The sequence below is a fragment of the Condylostylus longicornis genome, unplaced genomic scaffold, assembly GCF_029603195.1.
Source record: "Condylostylus longicornis isolate FDR11 unplaced genomic scaffold, ASM2960319v2 ptg000114l, whole genome shotgun sequence".
Lineage (NCBI taxonomy): Eukaryota > Metazoa > Arthropoda > Insecta > Diptera > Dolichopodidae > Condylostylus > Condylostylus longicornis.
Genome location: NW_026578082.1, coordinates 152,566 through 167,119, shown reverse-complemented (window position 1 = coordinate 167,119; position 14,554 = coordinate 152,566). Strand labels below are relative to the sequence as shown.

The 14,554-nt window shown below is 23.4% G+C and overlaps 1 protein-coding gene across 3 annotated transcripts in view; it reads right to left on the bottom strand.

The window, feature by feature from the left end:
* Positions 1 to 6,758: 6,758 nt before the first annotated feature.
* The window catches only part of LOC129614624 (protein N-terminal asparagine amidohydrolase), a 67,675-nt gene continuing 59,879 nt past the window's right edge, over positions 6,759 to 14,554 (bottom strand). For all 3 annotated transcript variants that reach the window (XM_055529343.1, XM_055529341.1, XM_055529342.1), the window contains exons 3-6: positions 7,931 to 8,368; positions 7,437 to 7,645; positions 7,202 to 7,363; positions 6,759 to 6,989 (exon numbers count right to left, since the gene is read on the bottom strand). In XM_055529343.1, coding sequence (XP_055385318.1) covers positions 6,864 to 6,989; positions 7,202 to 7,363; positions 7,437 to 7,645; positions 7,931 to 8,366 — 933 coding nt within the window. In that variant the 5' untranslated portion in view covers positions 8,367 to 8,368 and the 3' untranslated portion in view covers positions 6,759 to 6,863. The remainder of the gene's footprint in view (positions 6,990 to 7,201; positions 7,364 to 7,436; positions 7,646 to 7,930; positions 8,369 to 14,554) is intronic.

Sequence of the window (14,554 nt, the reverse complement as noted above, 5' to 3'; positions counted from 1 at the left end):
GTTGAATATTAATAGTCGGAATTAGGTTTTAAATTATTTCCAATCAAGATAATTTTTTGAATTTATCACAATTTGAAATATAAAAACAATTTTTGGTCGGGCTTTTTTGATAAGTCCAGTATTGTCTTTAAATATTTAATTTAGCATTAAAATTTGTTGAAAATACAAATTGTTAAAATAGTTTCATTATTATGGTGAATGTTTTGATTTCTAATTACTATTGTGAATTTAATTAATACAATTTAATTACTAAAATAATTTTGTAACCTCAATGGCAACACCAATTCATAATTATTTGCCATTGTAATTTTTCACTTATATGTATGTATATCATATCCAAATAAAAGGTAGTTCATTTCCGATTGTATATAACAAAATTAAACTAAAAACTTTAAAAAATTGAAAAATTTCAAAATTACTTATTTCTTAATTTCAGTGTAAAGGCTGTGATTTTCAATCAAAACTGAAAAATAATTTTTTACATTTGCAAATATTGGCAGTTTGTGCTGTATTCAGTTATTAAATGGATGAAACTTTAATATTAATTTGTAACAAAAATTTAATAATCAAAAATAAGAATCTGCTGCAAAAATTATGTCAAATGTGAATCTAGCCGATAATGAGGCAATACAAAGAACATGACACATATTCTATATTTATTTTGAAATAATTTAAGGACGAACTGAATCGTATAAATTATTATGAAGAAATTTCTTGGAAAATAAATTTTGGACATGGGTTAACATAATCATTATGACATTATGTTTTTGCAACACCTTTGAAATAATTTTAATTATATTTTGGACCAGTTGGTAATATTTCATTTAAAATTTCAAAACTCTTTTTCAATTTATTAAAAAAAAAAGAAAAATTTAAATTGAATTTTTCTTTGAAAACTCTTCAATAATTACTTTTTTGAAGATGTGATCATTGTGAACTAATAGCAGATAATTACTTAGTCATTTTCAATCTACATGATATACAAATTTAATGAAACGATAAAAACTTGGCAATAAAGAAAAAACAATTAATTCAATTAAAACTGCAATACCAACATTTGAATATACATATACATAAATCTCATAATTTAATATAAATTTTTATTTCTTATTCTCATAGTAAATAATTTTAAATATATCATAAATTTTTTTGTAATATAATGTACGTATGTGCGTACTTATATCTTAAAATTTATATTGGCACCATATAGAATTTTAAAAATTAATATAATATAGATCAGAAAATTATTATTATAAAAATGAATTCCAATTTATAAAATTCAATTATTCTTTATAAATTATTTGATGGCCCTTAGCCAAAAGATGGAAAAAAACAAAAAAAGATGGAAGAATAAAATTAAAATACATACATATATTACATTTATGAGCGTAATAAATTCTATATAATGTCAAGAACAATTGATTTTCAACAATATTCCAATTAATAAATTAAATTAACCCCGGACCACAAAGACATATAATTATTATTATGAATCTGAGTTATGGCTATTAAATGAATAAGATGAAAACGATAGATGAGTACATATGTGCACATACATATATAAAAGATGGATGATACAAAATTTTTATTATCAACTTACATAATATAATTTAAGTTAATTTTTTTTGACCATCATGAAATTTAATAGGCATTCTTTAATTTATGTTGCATGAAAGAAAATGTACATATTTTTTGTTTTCTCAATTATTTGTTTTATCTTGTAAATTATTTGTTAAAAGGGTTCAGATTTGAATAGTATCAAATATAAAGGAATGGACTTTGAATATTATTTTCCTATTTTTTAAATATTTAATGCCTTGAATTTTTAAAGTTTGTATTCCTTTAGAAATCTAACATTGCAATCAAGAATATTTTTTTTTTTTAAATTGAAGGCTATTGGTGTATTTTGCAATCATGAATCCGTTCGTTGCCATCAATATTACATTTGTTTTGTTGATGAATTTTCTTGTTGATTTTGTTGATTTTTGAATGTCTTTGCACCTAGTAAATTTATAGCACTTCTAACATTGATTCACGCTAAGGTAATCTTCATTAGTGATTAAAGTAATCTTCATATACTTACGTGCCATAGGACATGTAGAATCTGTAGCATAACACTTTCCATAGAACAAATAACATGTAAAATATTCATTTTGCAATTGTAAACGGTTCTTAGGTTTATTAATTAATATTCGCGCGACCTTAATTATCCTTGTTACTAGGTACTCTTGTCTTGATTTTGTAAAATATGTTGTTTGTAGCATTCTATGTTATAAACCAATTGTATTTGTTATACATTAAGTGTACATATTAAAACACTAGTTAGAATGTAAATATTCTATCTTTTGTAAAATTTCTCTTGATTTTATTTATAGATAAGTTTATTTTCATATCAGAGCAATATCTTTATCAATAAAAAAATTTAACAAAATTGAATTTTTATTTTTCACTTAAAAGAAATAGAAAAACAAATTTAAATGAAAAATTCAATAATTGAGATTGAGATGAACTTTAGAATCATATAACTGAAAAAGATAAACAATCAAAACTGAATTGGTATAATAAAAATCAAATTAACAATAAATAAAATTATTGTGAAAAATTTAGATAAAAACGTTTTCTGAATGAATACCTTACATTTCTTCTTTCCTACCTAAAACAATATCTTAACACACATATATTTTGTTATATATCTATATACATATATGTATAAATATTTTCATACTTCACATTGACTGGGGCTGATTATTGTTATTTTCCCTTTGTATTGTTATTATGCTAATATCATCATAAACATAACAAATTAAAATAAAAAGAACAATAATCCTTGGGAAGTATTTAAGATTTACTAAAGATAGAGATTTCTCATATGCACTTACAAATAATTTTAGTATGTAGAAATATTTAATATATGCATATATTTGTGTATTACGTTATGTACATAAATAAATACTGATTTTGTCTTGTTATTACAGTTCAGTTACAGGATTATGTAATATATATGTATAATATGTAAATACATACATAATATGCAAGTACGTAATGTTAAAAATTTGTTAAGATTGTTAACATTTTGTATACATATATTAAAATAATTTACATAAATATTTTATGTTTAAAAAAGACATTTTGATATGTTAAAAGGGGTTGTTACCAAAAAAAATTATTAGATTTGATTGACATTTTAAATGTTTTACAAATTGTCCATAGATTTGTATATTATAATATTTATGTGAGTGGCATGTATATGTAAGTATCTACAAGGTGTTGTAAAAATTATTTAACATTTATTTTTGAAGATTTTTGTTGTTTATCGTTTAGCATTAAATATAATTTTTTTCATAATAACATTGAAGGGGTATTTACTTAATAATTGGAAATCTTAAGAGAAACTGCAGTACAGTGTAAATCTTAAGAGGAACTGCAGTACCGTGTTTTTGAAATTTTTGGCATCAGCGGAAATGTGTGTTTTCGAAATTGTACGAATAAAAATGTAGAGCTTTTAAAGATTTGCAATTCTAACTTTCAGAATTGCATTTTCAAAAACATTCAATTCACTAAATCCCTGACTTTAAGTGTTAAAATTCCAAAATATTTTTAAATTTACGATAATTTACATTAACTTATTTACGAGAATACTTTGAATTTACATTATCACATAACATTAAATTTTTCAACTCAAACAATATGAAATTTTCGGCAAAGGATAGTGTAAAAATTATTTATAATAAGCCATTACCAATGTTTCAGCAGTTTTTAATTATCTTTAAAAATAATTTATTTACTTATATTAAAATTATTTTCAATTTTAATGCTAAATTTTTCATTAAAAATTTTCTCAAATTTTTAGAAATATTTTTTTGATCCACTCTGTTATTATTCAAAATATATAAATTTATGGGACAAATGTATAAGAATTAGTTATTTAATTGTAAAGAATGCATTTTTTACGCCTACTATCAATATTTTTTTGTTGTAAATTTGTTTTTCTTAAATTTGAAATTGTAATTTCATTTTTTATAGTTTATTTATTTTTTTTTACAATTGTTTTCTTTATTACCTTAATGTAACTAATAATATGCATTATCGGTATAAATTACCTGTATATAATTTTAAAAAAGTAGAAAATTGCATAATTTATTAAAGATAAGAAAAAGGATAACCTTCTTGTTAGATTAAAATATTTGTATTTCTCAATATTAAGATAAAATATAAAAATTTATAATTGTAGATGTCTAAAAGAATTTTTAATTTTATTTTTTTTGTAGCTGTTTCTGTTAAGAATTTTAATTGTAAAAATTATGACGATTACTAATGCAGGAATATATTACTAGAGCAAAGAATATATAGCCCCAGATAAAGAATAGATACAAGTCTAACAGCAATATGCCAAATACGATAAATTGTTGTTAGGAGCAAAAATTAATTTCAGAATTAATTAACCCTGCCAGAAGTTTTAAATTACAAATAATCAAATTAAATTTGATTAATTACGATAATTAAAAAAAAATATTACTCTATTTTTTTAATTAAAGTGTTATTTAAGAAAGCACTTCTTATATGAGCATTTATTTTAAAATTCTCTTTTGTTAAAACCTAAAAAATACTACACATCACAAACAAAATATAAAATATAGAAAATTGTAAATATTCTTTTTTTCAAAATTAACATTTATTCCCATCATAAAATAACTATTTTTTGTTTTATTTTTTTTTTCTTTAATATAATAATAATAATAATAATTAATAAATTTAAAATTTAACAGTAAAATCGTAAAATTAATTTATTTATTAATTTTTTTTTGTTTTATTTTAATTAATTATAATTAATTGATTCAAGAGAAAGATAGTTAGATAGAGAGATAAAGAGTAAAGAAATAAAGAATATTCCATAATGTATTCTTTTCCTGTTATATTTTTTACTTAACTACAATAATAATAATAATAATAATAATAATAATAATAATAATAATAATAATAATAATAATAATAATAATAATAATAATAATAATAATAATAATTGCAATAATAGCAATAATAATGATAATAATAATTATTTTAAAAGTGAACAATTGATTTATTACAAAAAAAAATAAAAAAGAAATATTAGGAATTCAAAATATTTACAATAATTAATTTATTTATTTATTTTAATTATAATATTAATTAGCCATTTTTTTTTTCTGTTTTCTGTTATAATTAAAAATTTTTAATTTAAAATATAATATAACAAATTATTTTTATTTTAACCATTTAATAAGATGAAGAATTTCTTTTAATTTGTGAGGATTAGAATTTTTAAGGGTATCAACCAGTGAGTGAAAAATTAGAATTATAGAGAAAATATAAGAAAATTGGTAATTAATTGTAATGTTTTTGAGAAAATTAAGACATTAAATAATTTTTATTTAATTTTTTTTCTATTTAATTACGAAATTATAGTTTTTCATAATTCATTAAGTTTACTATATTTGTTTTATTTTTAATTGAACAGAAAAAATTAACAAAAAATTTTTTAATATTCATAAATTCTTAAATTATTATAAAATTAAATATTTCAATTGGTTTGTAATTTGAATTCTAAATATATAAATAATTAAATGAATTTGAATTTCAGTAAAATTTCAACAAAACTGAAAACACAATTTCGGAAACAGAGATTCTTTATAGCATTTTTTTAGCTAAATAAATTTTATTAAATTTAGAAATTGTAAAGGTGCTGAGAAATAATCAAATTTAAAAAATTAATAATTTCAATTTTATTAAAATAAATGTTTTTATTAATTTATTAAATTTCGTGGTTTTATACATTCACAATTTTAAATATAAAATTTTTATGTTCTTTTAAGATTGCTTTTGGAAATGCAATAAATAAAACATTGAAATTTAATTATATTTTATTGCTCTATTATGCTCAGTTTACTGTAGACTCGTCACCAACCTAGTAAACTTAATGAAGTTAGAAACTGGTTCATGGTTATCAACAATATTATGCACCAGCCCTATACTCCTTCCAGGAGTGAAATAGGAAAAAAAAAATACGATCAGTACTGATAAATTTTTGAATATTGAGTTGCCAAATAGAGTAATGCAGTGTTCACAATAATTATAAATTTTGGGAGCTTAGAATATTACTGCATTTTGGAACTCAAGGAATTATAATATTAAAGAAATTCAAATTAAAATTCAAACACTAAAAATATTGGAAGGGCTATTGTAGAATGTTCGATTTGAATATACAAAAAACGATATTGTGAACTAAAAGAGTTGAAGAAAGTAGAGTAAGCAAATTTAAGATTTGTTTAATTTTACTAAATATTAATTTAATTTTATAATATTTTTTTTTTCTCAAAAATATTTTTTTTTAAATGTACTTAAAGCTTAAACTTAAAAATAAAAATCGCGCGATTAATTATTACAAAAAATTTTTTTTCTTTTTTTTTACGAATTTTTTTTTTTTGTTTACTTAATTTATAAAATATTTTCTTAATTTAAAAAAATTTATTTAAAAAAAAAAAAAATTATGTATTTTATATCACTTCTCTTGAAAATTACATAATCGTATATACTTAATTAATAATATACAATGATTTTATTTAAAATTTTTCATATAAAACTAATATTAATTAATTTAATTTATAGTTTAATTAAATTATATTTAATTTGTTTTCTCATTTTCTCAATTTAATATTAATTTTGAATTTTTTATAGATTGCAATTATAGAGAGTCGGTCGGCCGGTCGAGAAATTATTGTGACTTTTTGAAAAAAAAAAAAAAATGTTTTTTTTTTTTTTTTTTTTTTGAATATTTTTCCATTTCTGATTTTGTATCCGGGGTTGTTTGTGTCTTGTGTGTAGTAATTTCAATAGCGTACTGGTACCCAATAACCGGTTGTCTCATCACGACGATAATAATGAGGTCGATTATCTCGGAAAACTGTTATAGCAGGAAATTGATTTTCTTGTATATATTGTAGGGCTGATCGTAGCTATTTGTTTAAGAAAAGAAAAACAAAAAATTTATATCTAAGATTAATGTTATGGTTAATTAGTTATGAAATTTATATTAATATTCAAACATTGATTGGCATACTAGGAATTTTGATTTTGCACATATACATACAAAATTTTTGTGCAAAATTTCATTTTAGTAGCTTTTAAAATGTATATATAAAGGAAAATTTAATTTATTATTATTTACCATCATTGCAAAATGTGGCGGTTCAACATCCGGACTTGTTGATAAATGTTTTAATAAAAATTCATCACTTTGCGCTAACCATAAATCAACACCACGTAATGGATCATAATTAAATGGTCCAATTCTTAACATACCTAATGTTGAATCATAAATATCCAAGACCTATATTTCATTTAAAAAAAAATTATAATATTTTTTATCAATTTTAATAAAAATTGAGTAAATTTTTTCTTACACTATGAGCACCAGTAAAATTTCTAGCTATTCTTAGCTGTTGATCAGGACCTCGATCTGGAAATGAAGCTGGAAATATTTCACCTGTTTTTATATTAACACCAACACCATATATTATTGGCCAATGTATATCTCCACGTAATATTGTATTTAATTCACCAACACATGCTTGTGTTAAATCAATTTCTAAATGATGCTTATGAAATGATTCTGAAATTTAGAAAAAAAAAAATACGAAGAATTAGAAAAAATTGGATCCATGGAGATTCTGAATTCCAAAATTCTCCATGGAGAACATGAATTTTATAAAAATTAATTAAAGATTTTTAAATAATCTTATGTCTTATTAGTTTTGTTATTTTAATATCAACAAAATAACCTTTTCTGAACTGGTCTTCAGGAAAAAAAAAATATTGAATTTCATTAAAGTTATAAGAAAATATTTTTCTTATAAAATATCCTTAAAAAAAAAAAACATTTTTCTTATATACTTACGCATTACACTATAAAATATATCCTCTGCATATCCTTGTTGATCTCTAAAACCACCAATTAATTGTAATTCAATTCTTCCTTCTGGATAGCCTAATGCTAATTCTTGTACTCTGGCAACCATTGTTGTAACAGCTTCATCAATACCATTACCATCTAAATGTGCTAATGCAACAGCACCAGAACCAGAATGTCTAACAACAACAATTAAACATGTTGTTGCATCTTCTGAACCAATTATATTAACATTTTTATCATGTGGTGCAACAGCTGCCATTTCTCTTTGTCCAACATATAATAGACCCATTGGTCCAACTGTTTTTGTTGGTATTGCTAATAATTGTGATGCATATTCTCTATATACTGGATGTTGTAAAAATAATGTTGTTGTATCCATTGGACAATCGTCCTGTAGGACACCATTTAAAACTAAAACCATTTCTGTAATAAAAAATAAATATTAGAAAATTTTCGATATTTTCATAGACAACTTCATATTTAAATTGATAAATTTAACAATTTGATATTTAATTTAATATAAAATTTGATATTGAATATTTAGTGTGATAATTCTTGAGACATGGGCTATAAAATTTTAAAATATTTCGTAAAGTAGTCGAATTTCTGATATTCAATTCCTAATGTCTGGCTGGATTGTAGCCAATAATATTATTAATTTAGTATTTAAAATAGCTAAAAATATTTTACGCAAATCATTGCAAGTTTGTTAGGCTATAGTGTCGCACATACGCGCAGAAATATACGCGTTCCTTTTATTTTTATTAAATTCCACACTCAAATTATAAAATTCAACTAACTTAATAAATTAAATAATTTCATATCTACAGAACAATTCATTTAAATTGCTTTCGACTATAAATAATTCAATTTATAAGGCAAACAAATTTTAAAAGGTTACAATTCAGATTAAAGATCTATAGGTATGATATACCTATAATACACGTTCTTCCAATCAAGAATTACATTTAATAATAAATAGTTCCTCTCATAAATTTTATTTTTACACTCAAAAGAAAACTTATAGAAGAAAACTCATTGAATTGAACTATGAAATAATAATAAAAAAAAAAAAAACAGAATTTTACTACTGTCATACACTTCTATTATAGTTAGCATGCTACTATTATTGTCTCCCCCCTTTTATAAATATTTAATAATATATTATGATAACAGTTCAATAGTTCTCTTTTAAAATCAATAATGTACCAAAGAGAATTGAATATGTTTACTAACTTAATTGAATATCCCATAATGCAGTACGAGATTGTATCAATAATGTGTTTATGTGTTGTAAATGCAACAATCGAGTTTAAAATTTATGACATTTTGTATTACAATACTCCTTTACAGAAGTTAAATCAAACAAACTGTCATTTTGTTCGAAAACATAAAATATATACATACATATAAAATAAGGAAAAAAAAAATAAATAACGTAAAAATTTTTTAACCATCGTAAAGATTTCCCTGCTCTTTATTTCTTCAATATTTTTTACTTTTGAATATGAAATCTATGGTGGGTAACGTACAAGCGTATATAAGCATAAAATCTGATATAAGAAAGGAGTAGAAAGAAATATGGGAATAAAGTGTATATTAAGACACTTTCACAAAAAAGGACAAATTAAATTCCAATAGCACAAATCATATTTCTTTAGTCATTATTTGTTTTTGGTCTCCGTTTTGTAAGGAAAAATTTTGAGGAAGAAAAAATATGTACACTGATTTTTGGCAAATAATTGTGTAATTTTTTAAATAATGTGAGTTGGATGTAAAATACACTCCATCGGTAGACTGTTCTTAACATTGAATGTCCATTCATATTCCATTCAGATAGGAATGCAAAACAAAGAAAGAAAAGAGGTGCCTAAGTTTTAAAATGCCGGAAATTATTGTTACAGAATAGCTAATTAAATAATTTGTTTCACTTTTCTATCTCAGGGAATCTAGACTAGATTAAGCTACCTAGCATAATCATCTTACGATATTCTTTAATAAAGACTTAGGATTAAATATTTGATAAACTTCAAAAACTTTTAGAATTAATGACAAATTTTGAAGAGTATAAGCTATAAACATTTTGATTCAGACAATAAAATCGATAATGTAATCGAACGGTATATAATAATGATCTTACGATAATAAATTACGGTATATAATTATGATAAGCGCTGCTATATAATTATATACTATTGTTTAGGCCTTCATGAGTAAACAAGACTTTTGTATGGAGACGATGTTCACAGCTCAAAATGTTCGAAGTTACAGGGGCTTAAAGTTAATTTCGACTGATTTTTTTTTACTTTTTGAAATTTTAAGTATAACTCTGCGACTGTAGTCTAAGACATGCGCGTTAATAAATATGATTTTGAAATCTCAGAGTAAGGGCTTCTTTAGGAATATTTACATTAGTTATAATCTGTTCAAATTTGGGAATCACATTACTTTTAAAGTTCGAAAAATTTGATAATTTTAACTTTTCATTTTTAGAAAACATTAATTTTCTCGGTGGCGTAACATTGAAGCTTTCTCTAATTTTAGAACAGATGGCAACCTTGTCAACTGAACTTCTATTTGGTATATGAGTCAACACGCTACCTGATCTGGGAAAATAGAGAAAAATAGAGTATTGCAAATCTTTTTTTATACGAACTTTTTTTCTTCAATGACTTAGAAAAATGTACAACAATCGTTCAAAATGGTGACTTTGTTCTGTTTTGCAAATGTTCAACTTAACAATCGAGTTTCTTTCACTTTTGCCAATACTAATGACTTGGAGAATACGTATCATATTTTCTCTTTTTTTTCTTTCTTCACTACTGCACAAGGCTAGTGCAAGATATCATGCCGAAGTTTCATAGCGTCATGGAGTAAAATAGGTATGTGACTAGCCTGCCGTAAGGAGAATATCATATGGCGCCTCTCATTGATACAGTTCTGTAAGTCAGTTTTGATATGATAATGTGATGTAATATATAGGGAGAACCGATTAAAATATTTACTTGTTTTTTTAAATTTTTAAGTCTTATACATGCCAGTAAATATTTAATTTGTTATTTTTTCTTTATTAAATGAAATATAAAACTCTTTAAATTAAAATTTTAAAATAATTATTTACATTTCTTACATATTTCAATTTTTTTTTTTCAAAATTAAAAAATTTCATGAATTTCTTCGCATAATTTAATTGATGATTCTAAAGATTATTGGTCTGCAAATGCAATGCATACGCACCTATGCATATGTGCTCATGTATAGGGTTAATGAAAATAATGCATTTCTGTCTGTCCACTCTTTATTTTTTAGATTTTCTTAAAATTGAAATGTTTTTGTACAAGTTATACGGTCACATAAGTTTGTGTGTGAGCGAGAACTACTAATTGCTTTTCTTACAAATTATCTTATACGTACTATATGTAAGTAAGTAATTTGAAAAAAAAAAAAAAATTTTTTGGAATTTGGATAAAAATTCGAATTCATTGGAAATGATCAAGAGAATATTTCTTATTCATATTCCAAACATTGCAACTTACTCACATACTTATTATGAAATTTTTTTATTGATATGCAGCATATGAGGACATGTGAGTTTTTTTTTTTTTTTTTTGAAAAAACAAAAATTTCACTATATAGATTTTTGTTAAAAACTTCCCTGCTGGGCCGCCGTATTTCAATTTCTTTTACGCATTTCTTCTTATATTTTTTGTCGTCCTCTCATATTTTGGTTGGTTTTTTTTTTTTTGCTCATTCAATGAATCATTTTCAATTGACTGTCAAATTCACGCCAGAGTACAAATCATTTTTTATCGAAGTTGGGTTAAGAAACAACAAAAAAGAAGAAGAAAACCAAAATGTACACACTTTTTTTTTTTTTATTAATTTTTTTTTTTTTTATATATTTTAAAGAAATAATTAAATTTACCATACATAATTGAATGGGCGATGCGGTTAAATGATCTGGCTGAATTTATTTTGGACATTACTGTTGGTAGGCACATAAAATATTGATTATGTATGAAGGTGTACATGAAGGAATGGTTGGGTGTAGTAGAGTATGCTCTCTCATATAAAAGTGTAGATAATATTATTAATAAAGAGGTGTTTATGTACGTACGTTCATACAAAAATTATATATAGGTGTACATTTTCACTTGGGCTGGTTGGATTGTTGGCTGGTTGCTTTGGTTTACAGTCAGTCAATTGATAAATTTGTTAGTTTGGTGGTTGAAAGAAGGAATTTGGAAGGTGGAATTTAAAAAATTTTTTTTTTATTTTTATTATTTGCTCTTAGGTTCTTTATTTTTGTGTTCTTTCTAGTTGTTCTTTTTATAAGATGTAAGATTTTATCAAATGGTATACAAGTCTGATAATATTATATTCGAAGGTTGTGTTGTACATTTTTTTTTTTCATTTTTTGAATAATTGAATATTTATTTTAATTTTTTTTTTATTTTTAAATTTCATTTAAAATTTATGAATATTTTTTCGTTCTTTTCTTTTCATTTCTCTTAAAATTTTATTTGAAAAGAGAAAGATATACAATTAATCATAAATGAGAAAATAAAAATTATCTGTTGTACTCAATCATTATTTTCTTTTATTAAAATCTAGATAATTTTTTTTTGTTGTTTAAATCAACAAAATTTTTGGTTTTCTTGTTTTATTAAAAAAATGACAAATTATTTTAGATTGTAATTTTATTAAGGGACTCATTATTGTAAGGACAGTTGTGGTTAACAATGATTTTTTATTGGAATTTTTGTATACCATTCGACTCCCTTGCTGATTAAGCACTACAGCTTTCTATACAGTTATTATGCAGCTCTGTATACAGTTATTAATTTTTGTCATATTTCGTGTAGTTTATTTACTTTATGTGTATTACTCGTATATGTTAAATTTATATGAATTATAGTATAACTAAATTATAATCACTGATTCGAGAGCTACTTCTAATAAAAGCATCCATTATGTAGCAAGTAAGGGAATGCATACTACTTCTGGGCAACAAATGAGATTTTCTTCTTTTTCTCTCTTAGACAGAGTAAGTTTAATCTCCATTACAGTTCAATACTATTATAATTATCAAGTAGGGGGGGAGACTGTTCTGAAGCGGTCCACGATATACAGTGTTTTTTTTTGTTTCATTCTTTCATTTTAATATGATTTTTCCCTGCAATCTTTAAAAATTTTTCTTTTTTCTTGTAATTTTTATTTTAAAAACGTAATTATGATTTTCTTTTTGGACAAGTGACTTTTCGAAAATTTTCATGATTGTGTTTTTTTAAAAAAGAAAAAAAAAAAACTAATGCTCGCTCTTACGGTTTGAAGGCTCTCTAGCGTGGAGGTACTAAATTTTCCTTTTCATATTTTCAAAGGGTTCTTTTACAGTACCTTATTAGAGTTAGTGTTATTTTTTAATTTCTAATTTGATAACTTTCTGGTTTCCAAGACAAGAGTGTTCGTTTTGCTAAAAATAGCTTAGATATGTATCTTTCAGACGCAAAAAACCGCACCTGAAAATATTTGAAAAATAAAAAATTATATGACAAAGAAAAAAAAAAAGTGCCACTGACGAACAGTCTCCCCTATACTTGCATTTAGTACATATTATGAAGATATGTGGCAGTGATAGGTCACTGGGCGAACATTTTGCATTTCATTTTATTGAAAGTCCTAAAGAATATAAGAATTTCTAAAAGGCCTTTGAATGCCAATCATCTTTAAATAAAATCACATGTATGCATTTTCGAAATATTTGATTGTCATGCCGGAACTAATTTAATTTATTAAAAATCTGATAATTCAATTTAGTTATATTAGGATTACATTAAAAATGGTAAATTACGAATTTCTACACAAAAACAAAAAAAAATTTTTGAATCGTCTGCACTCTTAATCTTATATAAGCTTTTAAATTTATTGAATTTTTTGGACAGTGTTGTTGAAATTTGTTATATTATTGATTTGGTATTGGCCTATTATTTTGCATTTAAGAAATCAATTTTAAAAAAAATTTAAAACATTTCGCCCTCAATATTCTACATTAGTTATGAGTTTCTTTAGAAAAAATTCACTCATACGCATACACGTATTTAAACAGCAGATTGAAATGCGTGTCCTTCTTTTGATTTCCAAAAAAAAACAAAATATTCACCATATAAATTTACATTTAATTAATCAAAACTGTTCCATTATTAAAAATATTTCAAGCCGGAATTGAAGAATTCAATAAAAAAAATTCTTCGCATCAAAATTTCATGTCAAATATGTTGGTGTTCTGAAGCATGTTCTCTATATAATATATTGATGAAATAAATGAAATTTCATAATAACAAATTCCAATTTTTTGATTGATCTTAACTCTTACATGCAATATACATACATACATACATACATTCAAAAAAGAAAGGCTCAACCAACATTTTAATTAAAATTTAATCAGCAAAGTTATTTTTCAATTATTTCGCGCAAGAACAACCCAAAAAAAACCAAAAACAAAATTAAAAAAAATAATTAAGGATCAAAATGGGACAGGTGCTTTATCATTTCAAATGCCGGAATAATTTTTTTATTTTTGAGCTGTTGCACTCAAAGGAGGCGCAA